This window comes from Pithys albifrons, chromosome 6, assembly GCF_047495875.1.
Source record: "Pithys albifrons albifrons isolate INPA30051 chromosome 6, PitAlb_v1, whole genome shotgun sequence".
In the NCBI taxonomy this organism is placed as follows: Eukaryota; Metazoa; Chordata; class Aves; order Passeriformes; family Thamnophilidae; genus Pithys; species Pithys albifrons.
The window spans coordinates 62,170,593-62,190,212 of NC_092463.1; the positions used below are offsets into that span (position 1 = coordinate 62,170,593).

The 19,620-nt window shown below is 52.2% G+C and overlaps 2 protein-coding genes and 1 long non-coding RNA gene across 8 annotated transcripts; all 3 read right to left on the minus strand.

Moving 5' to 3' along the window:
- Positions 1-1,431: 1,431 nt before the first annotated feature.
- LOC139673490 (uncharacterized) lies at positions 1,432-13,314 on the minus strand. Of its 5 annotated transcripts, none has more exons than XR_011698126.1 (6): positions 12,950-13,314; positions 12,555-12,686; positions 11,948-12,078; positions 8,900-9,031; positions 2,631-2,808; positions 1,432-2,439 (listed from the first exon to the last, which is right to left on the minus strand). It is a non-coding gene; the product is annotated as an uncharacterized lncRNA (long non-coding RNA). The 5 variants fall into 5 exon arrangements; XR_011698124.1 differs by having other exon boundaries at positions 8,900-9,035; positions 12,950-13,313; XR_011698125.1 differs by having other exon boundaries at positions 2,631-2,690; positions 8,900-12,078.
- Positions 13,315-13,392: 78 nt separating this feature from the next.
- POLD4 (DNA polymerase delta 4, accessory subunit) lies at positions 13,393-15,776 on the minus strand. Its single transcript, XM_071559220.1, has 3 exons — positions 15,334-15,776; positions 14,385-14,496; positions 13,393-14,280 (listed from the first exon to the last, which is right to left on the minus strand). The coding sequence occupies exons 1-3, from the start codon at positions 15,569-15,571 to the stop codon at positions 14,256-14,258; spliced, it is 375 nt and encodes a 124-aa protein (XP_071415321.1). The 5' UTR covers positions 15,572-15,776; the 3' UTR covers positions 13,393-14,255.
- A 1,062-nt stretch (positions 15,777-16,838) lies between these two features.
- Positions 16,839-19,616, minus strand: LOC139673491 (glycine N-acyltransferase-like protein 3). 2 transcript variants are annotated; one of them, XM_071559221.1, is made up of 6 exons: positions 19,439-19,616; positions 19,245-19,326; positions 18,716-18,823; positions 18,502-18,622; positions 17,427-17,547; positions 16,839-17,356 (listed from the first exon to the last, which is right to left on the minus strand). In XM_071559221.1, exons 1-6 carry the CDS (start codon positions 19,612-19,614, stop codon positions 16,936-16,938), a joined length of 1,029 nt encoding a protein of 342 aa, XP_071415322.1. In that variant the 5' UTR covers positions 19,615-19,616; the 3' UTR covers positions 16,839-16,935. The 2 variants fall into 2 exon arrangements, with proteins under 2 accessions (XP_071415322.1, XP_071415323.1); XM_071559222.1 differs by lacking the exon at positions 18,716-18,823.
- Between the last annotated feature and the right edge of the window lie 4 nt (positions 19,617-19,620).

Consider the following 19,620-nt stretch of genomic DNA (forward strand, 5'->3'; position numbering starts at 1 on the left):
AACCAGTCCTTGTCCTGATGGTGCTGAGCTTCCTTGGAACCTCGGCTGGTGCCTGACAAACCTGGTGTTAAAGGGACAGTTCAGCAGGGGAATATCTGGGCTCTGTGGGGCACTGTCAGGCTATTCCAGCAGGAATTTGGCATTGAAGAAGCCAAGAGCCAAAAGCAGATCCCACCTGGCTTGGCTGGTGGGCAGCAGTTGGATCTGCTCTGAGGGAAAACACCCTGTGCCTGCCAGGAACTCTGACTCTGTTCTTCCTGCCAGCTCCTGATCAGTGTCAGGGCCACAGCGAGGGATTCAAAATCCAAATAAAGCCCAAAGCCTACAGAGGGAATAATCCAAAGGAAGAAACACTGTTGTCACAAAAAAGGTGAACAATGGGATTCTCAGGAACCTTCTTAATGCTCTTGGTTCCATTTTAATGTATTTTCAGTCCCTCAATTAGCAGCTTGTTGGCCTCATCCTGGTCTTCAGAGGCTGAGCAAGTCTTTGGTGAGATTTTAGAATTGGTTGGCTTGGCACAGGTTTTGCATTACTCAGATTAGTTGTATTCTTTTGGCTGGAACACTCAAACTGTAGCTAATTAGGGATAGTAGAGTTAATACTCTTGATGAAACTGTGATGGGTTGCATAAGGAAATTAAACACTTGTGTTGCTGTGGGAGAATATCCTACAAAAATATCTCGATGCTGAGCGAGTCTGAGGGTAGTTGGTCCTACAGGTTCTGATGTTTATGGTTTCTCAGGGGCTTTCTTGACTCGGGATTAGTGAATCCAGGTGGGTCTCTCTCTTATCCTGACTGACAGAAATGAAGTCAGCAACACTTTTCTTGCAGAGGGTCTCTTGAAAAATTCTTAACACATACTCAGCCACCAGAGGAAATGGATGCAGTTCACAGTCTTGTTGTTTAGTCTGGTGTTCCAACACCACGGTAGAATTTTTATCTGTTTTCCCACATTTATAACATAATCATGAACATACTGATTGCCAATCTGATCCAAGGCTTCACTTCTAATATTGTTTATTCCATAAGGTCTGCCATACAGAATTTCAAATGGCCTTAACTTTTCTTTTGACCTTGGTTTGACTCTGATTTGAATTAAAGGAATAGGTAAAGCTACAAATACAGGTACAAATTTGTTTCTTGACATATTTTAGCTATTTGCTGCTTGATGAGATGGTTTATTTTTCCACTTGCTTGCTTGGGGTTTATATGGGGTATGTAATTTCCATTTAATTTGTAGTGCTTTACTGATTGCTTGTACAGTTTGTGCACAGAACTGTGAACCTCTGTCCAAGGATATGCTTTCAGGTACCCCAAACTGTGGTATAATTTAACTGAGCAAAGCTTTAACTACTTCTCTTAATTTATTTGTTCTGCACAGGAATGCTTCAGGCCAACCAGAAAAATGTGTCAGTCAAAACCAGAAGGTAACGGAGACTCCCTTTTCTTGGGAGTTCACAACAATCAATTTGCCAAATTTCAGCTGGGAAGTGCCCTTTACTTATTGCTCCTTGGTGTATTTTAGTTCCAGTATTTGGGTTATTTTGCAGAGTTCACATTGTGAGGTGACTTGTTTTATTGTTGTAAACAAATTTCATCCTGCCACTCTAGTGCTCAAATGCTGATAGAGAGAATCTAATCCCCAGTGAGTTCTATCATGTTCTGCTTTTACAAAATGCCACACTGGTTTTTCTGCTCACACCAGCTGGCCTGTTTTCAACTGACCCCACCCATTGTCCAACAATTTACTCCCATTCTCATGCAAACATTTGTAATCTGACTCTTCATACTCAACCTGCTTGTCTGTATCTACTGCTACAATTTGCTCCTTGCAGCAGCTAAATTACCTTCAGCATCAGCTTTTCTGTTACCTACCTCTGGAACAGTGTTACCCCTCAAGTGTCCCCAGCAATGCATTGTCATTACTTGGGTTGGAAGTTGGGACAGTTCTAACAATTGTAGAATTTCTTCAGCATGTTTTACTGCTTCTCCATGGGCAGTTCAAGTCCTCATTCTTTCCAGATTGCTCCATGTCCATGTACAAAGGCATATTTAGAGTGATGCCATGTGAGAACCCCCCAAAGCAGGACTCTGAGCCAAGTTAGAGGAGGGTAAGATAAAAAGTAAAGGTCCTTTGATATCAGGCCTGTGGCCCACAGGAATACAGGATGCTCCCCAGTTCTAGTTTCCATGACTGTTATAATATGATCTCTCCAATCATTATTTTACACATTTCTCAGTCCAGCCCCAGTCCCACCCCTGTTCCAATCCCCAGGAATTGGGTCTGGGGTTGTCAAGACCCTCTGTCTTCATTGGCTTCTCTTCCTCAGGCTCCTGGAGTTCTTCCAGTTCTGACTTCTGGGTCACTCTGACCTGTGTTTGTTTTGTTCTGCAGGCCTTCTGATATCCTCCAATCTTGTACCTTGAAAAAGAGACTAAACAACAAAAAGAATTTGAGCTTCCCATTCTGGGACAGGGGTAATGATAGAAAGACATTAAACTTAAGCCAGAAATATTAACCCACTAAAAATCTACAGCTACTGTGTTCCTAAAATCTACAAAATGTGAAAATCAGAACAAAACCCCCTTTGGCATCAAGAGTCAGTGTAAATGTTAATGCACTTACCTTTTGCTAGGGCTAGAGCTTGAATGAGAGCTGTGAGTTCTGCTTTCTGAGCTGAAGTTCCTGTAGGCAAAGGATTTGATTCAATTACTTCTTCTGTTGTGGTAATTGCACAGCCAGTTTCTTTATCTCATGAAGCTGCTGCCATCTGAAAACCAGGCTGCTGGTTCATCTTTGAGACCTGGAATAAACAGCTGTCTCCATGTATGACCAGTTCAGCTGAGGTGGTTCTTTCTACAAACAACCATTCAAGTGACTGTCAACCCAGCTTTATGTGTAACAGCTCATTTTAGATACATGTCCAGAATAAAGCTGATCACAAACACCACCAACAGCATTTATTGCAATACCAACTAGCAGAAGAGAATAAAAGGGATAAAATACTTAATACAAAAGAGAATAAAAGAACAAAATACTTAAAAACTTAATAAAAGGATACAAAATAGTTGATGTTGCAGTGGTTACTTCCTATCACTGATGCTCACTGGAGCAGGCAGGCCAGGACTACCAGGATGGAAACAGTTGGATGTCACCCATGCTTGGCAGGTGTCCCCATGGAGCCAACACGGGCTCGGTGGAAGGATGGGTGTCCCTCAGCTGCCCCACTCCTGGTGTCCCTATTTATCAGCCATCCATTATACTGCACAGGGCCAGTACCCAGTGTAAGGTGATGCCTGGGAGGCAGCCAAAAACTGCCTATTAATTACATAAGTGGCAACAGTCTGCATGATTGCCTGTTGGGTAGTGGTTCTACAACCCCTGCCCACATTATCTTCCTCCCATCATCAGTTTCCTCATCCTCCTGTACAACCTTCACTATTAGAATAGAATCACAGAATGACAGAATTGGTTGGGTTGGAAAAGACCTCCGAGGTCATCAAGTCCAACCCTTGGTCCAACTCCAGTCCCTTTACCAGATCATGGCACTCAGTGCCACGGCCAAGCTCAGCTGAAAAACCTCCAGGGATGGGGAATCCACCCACTCTCTGGGCAGCCCATTCCAAACCCTGAGCACTCTCTCTGCAAAGAGTTTTCTTCTGATCTCCAACTTCAATTTCCCCTGGCAGAGCCTGAGCCCATCGTGCCCCCTTGTCCTATTGCTGAGTGCCTGGGAGAAGAGACCAACCCCCACCTGGCCAGAACTTCCCTTCAGGCAGTTCCAGACAGTGCTGAGGTCACCTCTGAGCCTCCTCTTCTCCAGGCTAAACACCCCCAGCTCCCTCAGCCTCTCCCCACAGGAGTGGTGTTTCCAGGGTATTTGTATCTATCTTGGTATCAGCCAAGTCAGAGGGGAACACGGCCTTGGTAATAGAGAACATCGAGTGTTACAGTTACTTTGTACACTACTCTGCCTGGTTTCCCAGCATGCTATAACTACTTTCTCACCCTTCTATGCTCCATTGATCATTTAAATTAAAAACACTCTCTTTATTTTCATGTTTTTTCTATAACTTAGCAAGCAGCAGGGCCAGACACGGACCAGAACAATCATATTTTATTACACTCTAATACATTGTTATCTGATTCAGCCAGGATTGCCAAGCACATAAAACCACTACAAAACAGATTTAGCTACACAAAATATCCATATCCAACTACATTTACCTCTCATATATAAAAACAATACAGTTTGCTTAACTCATGGCAAACAAAACAGCTCAGACACACAATGAGCAGTTCAGAAACAAACAAGACAAAGCAAAATGACAACTGTACAGAAAATTAACAACACAATAGAGGCACTTAAGCTCCAAATCATGGAGTGCAAACACAAGAGACTAGTCCTATGTATTCAAGACAAATTGCACCTGTAGTGCTACTTCCAGCAGGGGGTGTCCCCTTCTGTCTTACAGGAACCTCCAGAAATCCAGGAGAAATACAAGAAATACAAGAGGACTGAGTCCTCAGAAATCAATACAAATTTATCAAATACAAGCAAGCAAAGCACATACCAGTTTCAAGGAATACTCTTGTGGAATATCCCTTTGATTTATGGGAATCAAGTAAGACAAGTATAAATACCTTTTGTATCAATATGCAGAGGTCCAGAGTTCCCCCTTGCTAGAAGCCAAGCAGGGAAGGGAACCCCACTGGGTAAACTTACCCAGGGGCCCTCAGGGGGTCCCAAGCCCCGACGAGGCTTCTGCAACCAGGAGAAGGTCCCACCTGCGGTTCCAAATGAAGCCAAGAAACCTCAGAATAAGGAACTGCTTATAGAGAATGTATCTTTAAGCAGCAAAGGTATTTATTGTGGCCCCGGGGAGCTGCCAGCTCTCCCTGGACACACTAGCCCCACTTAAGGAAACAAAGCAAACCATTTTATGCATTCCAGAGGCATGGTTACAACACTGAATTATACATATTAATGAATTCTTTTCTGTGTTTGCTGATCTGGCTGCTTCAAGCATTACAAAGTCCTGGCTCTAAGCCCCCCTATATCTAGTTTAAACATCCAAGTGATGTGATTCGTAGCCCAGTGGTCTCTTGTATATACTCCATAATGTTGTCTATAATGAGAAGACCTTGGTCCAGGTAACTAAAACAGAACAAGTTATTAACTACTGTTTCTACAATGTATTTCTACTAAAACAGGCAGAACAAATATTTGGTTTATTATCTCCTTGCAACTCATCAGGGGAAGGTGCATTAATTAAGCCATCCTTAGCTTTGCTTTTTACCACCCCTGCACACTGTCCAGAGCAGTCACCCCTTCCTGTGAAGGACAGGGAGAAGGGAAGGGCTGTTGGAGCCTCTCTGGGAACCCATAGGCAGTGAGCAGTGACACTGCCAGGGCCTGCAGCCCTCACCCCAACTCCTGTCCCTCAGGGGATGGCTCCTCATGTGGCACTTGGGGACATGGGCTGGGGGTGGACCCCACGGGCTCAAAGGGCTTTTCCAGCCTCAGGGATCCCACGGGACACTCCATGACTGACCCCCCTGCACAGACAGGCACGGGAAGCTGCTCCACACGGATCCCATTCCATAAGCCAGAGCACTCCAGAGCATCAGAGAGTGGCAAAAACACGCATTCACACCACTTACCCTGCACAGGGGTTTCCCAGCAGGGCACAAATAACATGTCACTGAGATCCTGAGAGCTCCATGGAAAATAACAACACAAGTTTTGCTCCCTGCTGCTCTCCCAGCCCTCAAGAACAGCTTCTGCATTACCATTTAGGCAGCTCTCATTGATGAACTTACTGCTGCAGAGACACAGAGATCAATGGCTGAGAAATGCTGGCAGGAAAACTTCTGTGCCTCCCACACCCACAGCATGCTCCTCTCTGGGAGTACAAATTCTGCCCTTGCCTGTAGAAATTCAGAGACTTAGCAGAGTTGTGGTTTATGGAGCAGCTTTCCAAAGGAATCCTCTCTTCCAGCACCAGCAGAGACTCCCAGTGCTCAGCCAGCACCATGTGCTATGTTTGGACTCCACATTGATGGCCTTGGAGGACTCACAGCTTTTTTATTTTTCTCAGCGTGGTTCACTTTTTAAGCCCTTGTAACACCAGCAGCTTTGGGGGGTGGAGGGTTGGAAATTTAGCCTCATAATGGGCATAATTAATCCCTAACTTGCATAATAACTCATTAATAATCATTAATCCATGCTCCAGATGGGAGTCATGGGGGTTCCTGAGGTCATTCCTCCCCTGGGGGTGTGCAGGGACATCCCACTGGGGGCTGCAGGACACAGCTGGCCTGGGATGGGAATCTGGGCTCCCACACCCACCCAGAGAGAGGGAAAACTTCCAGAGGGAACTGAAAGAACCCACCCCAAATCTCAGTAACTCACTTCATAGTAAGAAGCTGTGCCTCTCCTTACACATCCAGGGAAGACACTCCCACTGCTGGAGTCCTGGATTTCCCTTTGGCATTCACTGGACTGGCACAGCTCAAACTGATGCCATTAAATTGTCCATCTCCCAGCTCCAGGTTCTCCTTTGCCCTGGGGTTTGTGCCTGTCCCACAGCCTGGAGGGACCTCTGGGAGCTGCTGTGGGACTGCTGGGAAACACCATCGGGAGGGGGCAGGAATCGACTAATTCAGGGCAGCACCTCAGAATACTGGGAGGGAAAACCATAACATTGCATTGCCTCCCTTTGTAAACAGAGACCAAACTGCTTAAATACAGCCAATAAATGGTGCACTACAACTGTCTGGCACTTCCAGTTTAACCAGTGCAAGTCAGTTGGGAAATTACAGAATGGTGACTTTTTTTTATGATTTCCATGATGATACAAAAAAAAAACCCTGAAAGACAAAAAACAACCAAAACCCCAAACAACAAAACTGTGAGATCAGAGATCCCCCCCTTTGGTTGTACTTCTAGGGAAACAAAAAACAAACCCACCCCCAGTGCTGCAGCACCTCAGGCTCCCAGAAATGCTTGGGGGATGTACTGGTGCTTTAGGCTGACTGAGGAACATGTCACCACCCCCGGGGCACAACTGAGAACCCAAAGAGCTCCTGGAAGCCCTGCTGAGCTGGGGGCTTGGGGAGGAAGAGCACTGCCTTTTCCTCCTGCCTGAGGGCAAAAAGCCTCCTTGCTGATGACCTTTCCTGCCAAGGGCATCAGCTCTGAAGGCAAGCTCAAAAAATGCAACTTCTCAGAATGACACAATTTCCTGTTTTCTGGAAATCTTTTTCCAACTGAACTCAAAAGCACACCGTGGATCTTCAGGTGTTGCCTAAAATTTCTTACAAGAAACCTCCAAGACTCAATTGGTGAGTTTTATAAGCCAGGCATTCTTTATTCCCATGCTCTGCAATGATTTCAGCCTGCTGGATGCTCCCAAAGTGAACACAAAGGTGTTTCCACTGCAGCACCTGAGCACTCATTTTTGCTCCGTGCATTCCTGTTACACACTCAGGACATTTCCTAACACTTATTACCACATATACATACCCTTATCAGGTCTCTGAGGGGCTTCATCAGGGGTCTCTGGTGGTCTTCTCTGCCTTACCAACTTCAGGACAACTCAGCTGGTTACAGATTAACCTGGTGTTGCTTGGCTGGCTGCCTCAGTTCCCTTTTTAGTTTCCTTTACTTGGTTAGTCCCTTTAAATTACCTGGCTCAGCTCTACAGAGTTTCTATGGTACATTCTGCTGCAAAAAATTCTTTGCAGAGAGAGTGCTCAGGGATTGGAATGGGCTGCCCAGAGAGGGGGTGGATTCCCCATCCCTGGAGGTTTTTAAACTGGGATTGGCCGTGGCACTGAGTGCCATGATCTGGTAAAGGGACTGGAGTTGGACCAAGGCTTGGACTGGATGAGCTGGGAGGGCTTTTCCAACCCAATCCATTCTATGAAAAACTGTTCTTGTTACATCTCCAAACTCAGACATCAGTCCCCTCTTTTTCTTGGCCACCAGGCCTCATTATTTAAAGCACACTTTGAGCCACAAGTGACTACAACAGCCACAGCATTGAATCATGATCCAAGCTAATACACAAACACAGATGACACTTTTTAAGGGTTCAGTTTGTTCTGCTAACCAATCAAATGCAGCTTTCCTAAGAATCACATGTCCAAGGTCCTTCTCTGCCCTAAGTGTGGTCAACAAAACCTGCAAAGGTCCTTTCCACTTGCCCTGTAGGGGCTCAGAGTCCCAGCACTCGATGTGGACCCAATGGCCAGGCAGGAGCAGATGGGATGGGGCATCCATTCCCCCTGGATCTCTGGAGTTCCTGCAGAGTAGATCCTAAAGCCATCAAACAATTATGAAGATCATTTTTCCTTTAATATGCACATCTCCTAGAATATGGGGAGTTTGATAAGGCCTACTGTGCATTAGTTCCTGAGGGTTTAAGATGTCTGCTCTTCCAGGTTGAACCCAAATTCTCAGCAATGTGATAGACAAGGTCTGCATCCACATCACTGAGGTGTTCTGACAAATTTTATTGACCTTCTGTACACCCCTGCTGCAATAAAATGTGGTCCTCTGTCTGATGACATTCCTGAAGGAACTCTGAACCTGGGAAGACCGTGGTTTAAGAGAACCCTCACTACTTCTCTTGCTTTATTGGTGCAACAAGGACAAACTTGTGGCTATCCATTAAAAGTATCTACTAGCACTAAAAACTGTATCAATATCCTTCCTTCTGAGGCAACTCATATTTTCCCTCACAAACAAAGCTGCTTCAAACAGTTCAAGGGGATTTGAGAGATCTGCCAGACCCAGAGCTCTCACCAGGGGATGCTTTTCTTGCATCATCTGTCCAAGGGAGGAAATTCTTACAGGCTGTTTTATAAAGTTCATGTCATGGTCTTACCACAAGTCAGCAATCCAGAGTCAACACCACTCCACCATTCCCAGGAAGGCAGTTCATGGCTCAGGAGAAGACAGGTGGCTTCTTTTCTTCCTTCTCAGTTTCTCATTCAAAAGCAAAGATTTCTTGGCTTTCCTTTCTCAAGGGGATGAAGAAAAATGCATCTTTCAAATCTAATACTTTCAAATATTCCAGGTTATTATTTCAGGTGGTTGTCTCACTAATCAATCACCTTTCCCACTTGCTTTCTTTACCAGTACTTGGATTCACAACCAGCAAACCATTCTTAGTAAATTTGTCTGGTACTGAAACCAACCCCCTTGGATTTCTAATTTTAAAGGATATTGGCTTTGCCTTCCCTGTACAGATCCCAGCTCAGGGGTAATTCTTACAGGTTCTACCCTTGCCCATTTTCCTGGAATTCCACAGGCTCACACGACAGGAAAAACTGCATCTTCAGCTTCAGTCAGGATGTTGCTGTGACAGGCCTTATTTCCTGCACAAGCAGAGCTGCTACTTTGAAACACATCATTTCAGGAGTTCCAATATCCCCTTTTTAAAATTTAATTTCTGCCTCAAGTTTCCCTCCTAGCAAAGGACAATGAGAGTGTGGCAAATAGAGAAACTGAGGACTTACCCACTGTTTTCCCTGTCACATCCATAACCTTTACAGGGTCATTCCTAAATTCTCCTTCTATTGTTTTAAGACCTGAGGAAGTTGCACCTCTGTCTGACTGACACACTGTCAAAGCAGACAGTGGGGACTGGAACCCACACCTTTCACTCATGAGGCTCTTACAACCACATTTAAGAGAAAATAGCCAGTTGTACCATCATTAATCATTTCTTAATCCCAGTGTGGGGTGATGGCTCCTGATGAGCCCTGATGGGTTGAGGGAGACCCCTCAGCCCCTGCAGGGATGCTCCTGGCTGAGGACAAACTGATAAGATTAACACAGGGTGGAGTGTTGTTTAAGGAATGACATGGCCCCCTTTGGGATATCCTCTATAACCACTCTGGGAGCCACCTCCCCTCAGGCATCTGCAGCATCCCTAATAGATTGACTGAAGTCACACAACCACCTGAAGAAAAAAAAAGGTATAAAAAGAGATGCAGTTTAAACTCCAGCAGAGAGGGGGGAAGTGCCACGTCTCTATGAGTGTAACTCCTGCAGCTTGTCTGGTCTCCTCCTGCCCCCTGGAACAAGGTAGGGGTGAGAAGACCATGTATGTGCTTTCTATTTTTCTATACTTTACTTTCTTGCAAAGCTTGTTCCTTTATACATTCCATCTTACATCTCATGCTAACAACTACTTTGATTCTTACTTTATAAGCATCTCCTTTACTAACTGTGTTTTGCTCCCTTAATACCAATAACAGTAACTTGCTGCACACTTTGCTCCTTTATATTGGTTATTGCTTTTTGCTGTTCTTACTTTATAAGCCCAGCTCTGTTTTGCAACTACAGTAACTTGCTTTGCTTTCAAGGTGCAGTTTCTTTTTCAACATGTGTGTTGATAAGGAGCAGCTCTGCTCTTTCCTTTTGTGTCACAGAGAGAGTGGAGTGCAAGATATTTCATTGTCCTGTGTTACTGACAGAGTGTCTGGATAAGTGTTTTAGGTGGCTGTGTTTTAGTCAGTAGTTCTTTGGTGCTGGTTTCTGTCTGTTGGGAAAATGGGATACATTGCTGTGTTGTAACTTGAGTTTGGTGTGTTTGTCTCTGTAGAATGTGTTTGTGCTGGTTTCTTTTGGGTCTTTTATTATCAATTAAATACAATCCTGCAGCTGAACGTTCTCACCGGCAAAGCAGAACCCACAAAAACTGTCACATATTTGTATTAATAAATGTTATTTTGGGAGCTGCTGTGGGGAAAGTTCTTTTCTGGCTATTAAGTGTTGTCTCATATCAGGGGTTAGGAAACCTTCCAGCCTGTGTTCTGTCCCAGTTCAGCAGGCAGTGCTGGGTTCATAAGGCTCTAATTTTTCTGGAGGTGCTTATTGCTAATAATTTCTCCCTGGTTTCAGTGTGGTCCTCATAGGGAGTCAAAAATCTTTCCAGTCTGTGTTCTGTCCATCAGTCAACAGACAGTGCTGGGTTCATAAAGCTTTGGTTATCCCCAGGGCACTCATAGCTGTTAACTTTGTATTAATACAGTTAAGACTAGAAATCTTTGCATTTCTGTCTCCCTCCTCCCTTTCACATGGCACCCAACATCACACTCCTTTTATAGTTATATCACCACTTTTATACCCCACTGATTTTCCATTAGGGATCTCCATTTCTGCAGTGGAGGGGGGACACCTTTTATACTCTCAGGAATGCTGAATAAAATTCCAGGGATCTTGCTTTGAACTCACCAGGTCCAGGGAGCATCAACAGCATTCTCAATTTCATCCCAAGCTTTCAAGAGCACAAAATAAGCCAGTTTCCAAAAATCAAATACACTTATGAGTCCAAACTCCAAAATCAATATCCAAAATACCAAAGCACCCCACACAACGTGTAGGAAGATCCTCAGGACTTATATGGGTAGGAAAACAGAAGAATGATGTATTTATAAAATGCAGTGGGATCTTTCCTGTCCCAGACCAGTCTGGAGATCTGAAGGTCTTCCTGAGAAAGTCTCAGTGATGGTGTGAAGGTCCAGAGATCCCTCAGACCCACAGGAGAGCAGGCAGAGGGTCCCTCCTGGGGGGCCAATTCTGCTGCCTGACATTGGCCCTTACAAGAAACTTCTAAAACTCAATTGCTGAGTTTTAGAAGCCAGGCAAGATATTTTAAGAGCTTACTGACAGAAAAAGCATAAAGCTTTTATCATGAACATCTGAGCTCCTTTCCCCTTTCAGTACAAAACTATTTTCACAGGATCATTTACCAAAAATCACTTGGGAAGCCCAGACTGTGCCCCCAGGAACAAAAAACAAACAGAAGGAGGGAGCTTTGCCAGGTGCAACATGCTCCAGAACAGCTCTGACTTTAGTTTTACTCTGAGTTGAAACATTTCATAGAAAAACTCCAGCAGGAATGCTGGCACATTCCCAGTGGTACCTCCAAAGTCCATATCGCAGCTGCTGTAGGAAAATCACAGTCATACAAATCCCTGGGGATCCTTTCCATCCACCTCCTGCTCTCCCAGCAGGAGAAAGGGTGACCTCAGGGACACAGTGGCACTTGACCTGCTGAGAAAGGAAGGAAAGCTGTAGCAGAAAGCTGGGTTGGAATCTAAAGCTTCTTTTTCTGGGGAGCTTTGTTAAGTTTGTAACCAAGAGGGGGGAGATTTGCATCACCTTTGGTGCAGGTGTCAACAGAGTTTTTGCCTTTTTCAGCCCTTTTTTGGCTTCCTGGCAGCTCCAGTGTCACCAGAACCCATTCCCTGGGTACACACAGGTACCTACACACCTTTTTTCCAGCCTACACGTGGCCAAGATTTCCTCATCCCACACATCCCAAGGCCAATAGTTTTGCTGGAGGGCACAGCAACCACCCTGGCCTTGAAAAAAAAAAAAAAGAGTTTTTCCTGGGCATTTTAAAGGTCTTTTAAAACTGCTGCTGTGCCAGCAAACCTGCTCAGGGCCCTCCCAGCTCCCACCTGTCTCTAGATTTAACAGCTAAATACTCAGCTCCACCTTCCTACAGCAACAACTGCTGCTCTCACCTGTAGACACTCCCAGACTTGGCACAGATGGGGTTTATGGAGCAGCTTCCAGAGGGAATTCTCTCTCCCAGCAGGAAGCACAACCCTCCACACTCGCCCAGCACCACGAGCAGCCCCGACCGAGCCTGGAAACTAATACAGAATGAGGGAAAAGCATGAATTCAGTACCCAAAAAACAAGTTGGAGCGGTGTTTGCCTCACAGCCCTGCACAGGGAGAGGTTTTGGGGTTCCAAGGCAAACCATGAGACACCCACAGAGAACCAGCCCCTCAGCCCCGGCACGGCTTCCCCTGGGCTCACCTGGGGTTATCCGGCCTCCAGTACCCAGCATAACACGCACCTAAACACCCCCCAACACCCGTACAGAGTAAACACAGAGGAAAAGGCGTTCCTACCGCCGTACGCCGAGCAGGAGCGGAGCCGCTCACTCCGAGCGCCCAGACTTGAAAAACCAGCTGTGCCTCCGCACGGGCTTTTATGTACTCCCGCCCGGCTCGCCATTGGCGGAGGCGCTGAGGCGCTCGAGCGCTGATTGGACAGCACCGGCGCGGGGGGCGGGCACAGCCGTGCCGGGTTTTGCCGCGGATCGCCGAGCGCGGGGGCCTCCACTTCCGGGTTGCCATGGCAACCCCTGCGGCCTAGGCTGGAATTGGGGCTGGAATTGGGACCGGAATTGGGATCGGGGCAGTCTCGGGGCCCGGCAGCGGAATAGGGAAGCGGGGCAGGGAACCCGCAGCTCCCCAGGCCAGGCGCACCCCGTGTCATGGCATCCCACCCCATCCCACCATCCCACCATCTCAGCCCATCCTGGCTCCAACACTCCATTTCAGGCTTGGCATAGAAACAATGAATTTTATTGGTTAAGCAACAGAAAGATATGATGAATTAAGTCGTCAATAAGCTAAATAATTAACAGTAGACACATCCTGTTATTACTTTATGACTCTGCCCACAGCACAGCTGCTCATTAGTGATTATAATTGTATGCATCCCACGGGACACTGTCACTCTTCCTTCCTCACTCCCAGACAGCGGGACAACAGCACCACAACCCACAGTCACCTGCATCCCTAAATTCTTAGCACCCTCCCTGTGGTCACCTTCACAAGATTTTGTACCTCGTTCTTCATTTTCCTCCCCATTTTTGGACCTTTTTGCTATGCTTCCACCTCCCTTTGTCCAACCCAATAACTGATATTTCCCCCCTGGGCCCCAGTTTTGTTTCATCCATACCCAAATCCCATCCTTTGGCTCTGACTACCCAGGTAACCTCAAACTCCTGTGGGATTCCCGGTGCAGTTACCCAGGATGGGTCCACCCATCCCTTTTCTCCAGGGGGTCAGAGCCCCCTCTGGGTGACCCAGCCCAGGGGTGGGAGGAAACAGAAGTGAAATCATCCCTTTTTTCCAGCACAAGCCCCTCACTGTGGATCAGAACACCCTGTGGGGTACGGGGGGCTGGAGGGGACAGGGATGGGGAGAACAGAAGGGGGTTTATAGAGTGGCACGGACCCCCTTGCCTGGTTTTTTTTTGGGGGGGGTACAACCCTCCTGCCCTCCCCAAACAGCACGCAGCACCCCCTGCTCTGCTCACACCAGCTTTAATCCCCCCGGGACCCCCGCATGGGGGTTTGGGGGGGCATCGGGCACGGGTCCCCTTCCCTTCCTTCCTTCCCTTCCTTCCTTCCCTCGGCGCAGCCACTCAGAGCTCGTACTCGTGCCAGAGGCTGTGGGGGCAAAACGGGGGTGAAACGGGGGTAAACCGGGTAAAACGGAGGGGCGGGGGGCACCGGGAGGGGAGGGCAGGGGGTGCCCCACGCCCCGTACCCACCTGTAGGTGACGTTGGGGTCGTCGCGGTGCTCCAGGAGCGCGTCCCGCACCGGACCGGGCGGGCTCAGCCCCAGCGCCTGTGCCCGCTCCCAGCGCTGCAGGCGGGTGATCCCTGCGGGACACGGGGGATCAGCGGGACACGGGGGGCAGCGGGACACGGGGGGCAGCGGGACACGGGGGGGACAGCGGGGACACCGGGGGGGGCAGCGGGACACGGGGGGGGCAGCGGGACACGGGGGGGGCAGCGGGACACGGGGGGGGCAGCGGGGACACCGAGGGGGCAGCGGGGACACCGAGGGGGCAGCGGGACACGGGGGGGGCAGCGGGGACACCGGGGGGGGGCAGCGGGACACCGGGGGGGCAGCGGGACACGGGGGGACAGGGTGTACACGGGGGGACAGGGTGTACACGGGGGGACAGCGGGACACGGGGGTTCAGCAGGGACACGGGGGGTCAGCGGGACACGAGGGGACAGCGGGACACCGGGGGGACAGCGGGACACCGGGGGGACAGCGGGGACACCGAGGGGGTTCAGCAGGGACACCGAGGGGGCAGCGGGGACACCGAGGGGGCAGCGGGGACACCGGGGGGACAGCGGGGACACCGGGGGGACAGCGGGGACACGGGGAGGCAGCGGGGACACCGGGGGGGCAGCGGGGACACCGGGGGGGGGCAGCGGGGACACCGGGGGGGCAGCGGGGACACCGGGGGGGCAGCGGGACACGGGGGCGGGCAGCGGGGACACCGAGGGGGCAGGGTGTACACGGGGGGACAGCGGGACACGAGGGGGGGCAGCGGGGACATGGGGGGACAGTGGGACACGAGGGGACAGCGGGACACGGGGGGGGGCAGCGGGGACACCGAGGGGGCAGCGGGGACAACGGGGAATCAGTGGGGGACCGGGGGGGCAGTGGGGCCGGGGACAGCGGGGGGTCACCGGGGCGCTCACCGGTGCACGGCCCATATTCCCAGGAGAGGTCGAAGCGCCGCAGCATGTCCAGCAGCGCCGGGTCCGGCGGGGACTGCGGGGCGGCGCGAGGGCTGTCCCGCACCTTCGCCTTCACCTGTGCCTTGTCCTTGTCCTTGCCCTTGTCCTTCAGCCTGCCGGGGGCTCGGCCCGGGCCCCGCCGCCGCCGCGGAAAGGAGTCGGTGATGCGCCGGGGTTGCTCCATGGCCCTGCGCGACATGGAGCTGGCGGCGGTACCGGGAACTGGGCGGGACCCGCCGCTACCGGGAATTGGGAGGGCCCGCCCCCTTCTGCCCTGCCGGAAGCGGCGGGACCGCGCTGGGGGACCGGCCACGGCCAATCCCGGTGGCCACGGGCACCTCTGAGCACCCCCAGCACCCCCGCCGGGGTCCCACCCCGTCCTCCTGAGCGCTGACACACCCCCAGCCTGTCCCCAGAACGTCCAAGCTGTCCCCGGGCACTGTCACCCCCCAGCCTGTCCCCAGCACCCCCAAGCTGTCCCCGGGCACTGTCACCTCCCCCTTGTCCCCACCACCCCCACGGCAGCCCCAGTGAGGCATTGCCACACTCATCCCAGTGTTCCCCAGTACCTCAGGCACTGGCACTGGCACTGGCACCCACTCCAGCTGTGCCCACCACCCCCAGCACTGTCCTGTGACAGTCCTTGTCACCCTGGGCACTGTCACCCATGGCATCCCCGAGATGGCCCCACCACCCCCAGGCACTGTCATCCCTTCTGCCCTGGTGGTCCCTATCACCCCAGACACTGTCCCCCCCGGCCCTGTCACCCCATGGCAGTCCCCAGCACCCTGCACCTTGTCACTCCCCGAGATGTCCCCATCACCCCAGACACTGTCCTCCCTGGCACTGTCACCCCATGGCAGTCCCCAGCACCCTGCACCGTGTCACTCCCTCAGATCCCCCTACCACCCCCAGGCGCTGTCACCCCCATCCTGCTGGTCCCTGTCACCCCATCCTAGTATTCCCCAACACTCTGGACACTGCCCATCTGTCACCTCCCCATCTGTCCCCTTCACCCCCAGTCCACTGTCACTCCCATGGCCCTCCCTGTGCCCCTGGACATTGTCGCCCACATCCCAACACTCTGCATCACCCCAGACACTGTCACCCCTGTCTGTCCCTGTCACCCCCCCATGCCATGACTCACTCCATGACACAGTCACCCTCCATCCTGTCACCCTCTGTTCTGTGTGTCACTGTCTGCTCCCCCCAGAAAGCCCAGCCAGTGACCCACAGCCACTGTGTTCTGGTGACACCGTCCCGTGCAGGGGGGTGACACTGCAGGTGCCACTATTTGCCTGAGGCTTTCAGCCCTCCCTGGGGGGGCCAAGAATAGCCGAGGTGCGTGGCCTATAACGGGGTGACTCCCAAGGGACACTGCCATGTCCCTCTGAGGTGACACGTGAGCCACCAAGCCGTGTCACCGCTGTAACGGCCAGTGCTAGAGGGACACACAACCCCACAGCTGCCATCAGAGACTCCACACCACTCTTTAATTTGGGCTTTTCTCCCTTGTCGCAGGGCATGGTGACACCCCTGCCCCACGGAGGGGACAGCGGGTCCTCAGGGCCCGTCCTTGTCCAGGCTGGGGTTGTGCAGGATGTAGCAGCAGATCCCAGGCAGGCGCTGGTGGCCCAGCTGCTCCTGCAGCTGCTGCATGGGCTGGTTCCACAGCGCTGTGTGCCCAAAAGTGGGGAACCCCTGGGCCTGTGCCCTCTGTGCCGCCACCGTCAGTGCCACCTGCATGTGGCCGCGCCGGCGGTGCTTGGGCAGGGTGAAGCTGTGGGTGCCCGTCCCAAAGTGGTCGGTCAGCACCCAGCTGACGGGCTCCCCAGTGCTGTCCTGCAGGCAGACGTGAGGGAAGCGCCCCAAAAGCTCGGCCAGGTACCGCCGGCTCCGGGCGTTCCCCCCGTAGGGCCACGTCTTGTTCAGCAGGTCCACGTGTGAGGGCAGCAGGGAGCCCAGGCGCACGCTGGGGTCTGGCCTGGGTGAGTCGGGGGGTTAGTGGGGGCTCAGGGGGTGCCTGTGAGGGCATGGGGAACTGAGGGGCTCACCGGGGCTTGGGCATGGTGCTGGGGTCGGGATGCATGTAGGTGTAGTACTCAACAATATCCAGCTCCACACCCTTGGTCCTCGCCAGGTCCTTTGACACTGTGGTCACCCCATCCTGTAGCCCTGGGGAGGGTGATGTCAGGAGGTTTCACTCGCCCAGCATCCCCATTCCTGCCCCCAGTCCCCCTCTCAGTGTTCCCAGGGGATACTTGCAATCCCAGTCTCTGTCCCTAGCACCCGAATCCCTGTCCTTAGTGTGTCCAGCTCCCCTAAGTCCAACCAAAACCCCCTGCACCCCTCAAATCCAACCACCTTGCTCCCCAGTGCCCCCCCAGCACTCCCAAATCCAACCACCATGCTCCCCAGTGCCCCCCAGCACCCCCAAATCCAACCACCATGCTCCCCAGTGCCCCCCAGCACCCCCAAATCCAACCACCATGCTCCCCAGTGCCCCCCAGCACTCCCAAATCCAACCACCATGCTCCCCAGTGCCCCCCAGCACCCCCAAATCCAACCACCATGCTCCCCAGTGCCCCCCAGCACTCCCAAATCCAACCACCATGCTCCCCAGTGCCCCCCAGCACCCCCAAATCCAACCACCATGCTCCCCAGTGCCCCCCAGCACTCCCAAATCCAACCACCATGCTCCCCAGTGCCCCCCAGCACTCCCAAATCCAACCACCATGCTCCCCAGTGCCCCCCAACATCCCTAAGTCCAACTACAGTGCTTCTCAGACCCCCAAATCCAACCACAATATTCCCAGCATCCCCCCAGAATTGTGTCCCCCATGTACCCATCACCCCAATTCCTGCTCCCAGTGCCCCCCAGTCCAATCACGATGCTCCCCAGTGCCCCCAGCACCCTCAAGTCCAACCCCAGTGCTCCCCAGGATGCTGCTCCCAGTGTACCCACCACCCCAATTCCAGCCCCAGTACCCCTCAGTGGCTCTTAAATTCAGCCCCAACATTTCCCATTGACAGCACTCATCCAACCCCACCCCATCACACGAAGTCCTGCTCCCAGTGCTCCCCAATGTCTCCCAGTGCCCTCCAGGACCCCCCACACCCCCAGGCCACCGATGATGGTGAAGGCAGCGTCCCAGCGCTGGCACCCGGGGGTCTCCAGCAGTGCCCGGTATGCTCCCAAATCCCGGTAGAATGCTGCCTGTGTGTTCCAGTAGCCATCGTTCACCGGCACCTGGGAACATCCACAGGTGCCCTGAGCACACCTGGCATGTGCCAGGGCACCGTGCCACCCAACCCTGCAGTGCCCCATGTCCCTCTGGGCCACCTCTCCACTGGGCCGGGCCAGCACAGCACCGAAATCAGGCCACTTGTCCACCAGCACCTCGAACTGGCCTGGGTTCCCCCTGTTTATGTTCAGCACTGCCCCGAAGACCTGGGAGAGAGCAGGGGGGGTCAGCAATGGGGGGCAGATACGGGGTCAGGGATGGGGGGTGTCAGGGCAGATGGAGGGGCAGAGCTGGGGGAACTGGGACAGATGTGGGGGAGTCAGCTGGGGGACAGATGTGGGGTCAAAACTGGGAGTTGCAGGGGCAGATGTGGGGGTCAAAGCTGAGGGGAGGGGGCACAGGTGTAGGGGACAGGGTGACACAAGGGTCCCTGGTGACACGGTGCCTCATCACTGGGGCAAGAGATGAGTGACACTGGGGTTCCAGTCACAAAACAGTGCAGGGGTGTCACTGGGGTCCCCAACACTGGCAGGGTGGCATTAGGATCCCTGTCCTGGCACAGAGCAGGGGTGGCAGTGGGGTTCCAGTCATGGCAGAGGACAGAGGTGACAGCAGCGTTCTGGTCACCGGCAGGGCGAGGGGCAGGTTCTTCCTCAGGATCCCCTCCAGGCGCTGCAGCTGGGCTGGGCACGTCAGAATCTGCATGGTCCTGCCAGGAGACTCTGGATAACAGGGGCCAGAACCCCCAGGTGTGCCCCCATCCCTGTCCCCATCCCCAAGGTCCCTAGCCCTGTATGGTCCCCAGTCCCTCCAGCACTCACCCTGCAACAGTTCTGTGTCTGAGGGTCCCAGGGGGCTGTGGTGTGGAAGCCTGGAAACCGTGTGGCAGGTGGTGACAATGGCAGGTCCCAAGGCCACCACCAGCCGTCACAGGCCAGCGAGTGCCCCCTGCCTTGGGAGGCAGCGGGCAGGGTCCATCCTGCTGGGCACTGGGCATGGGGCC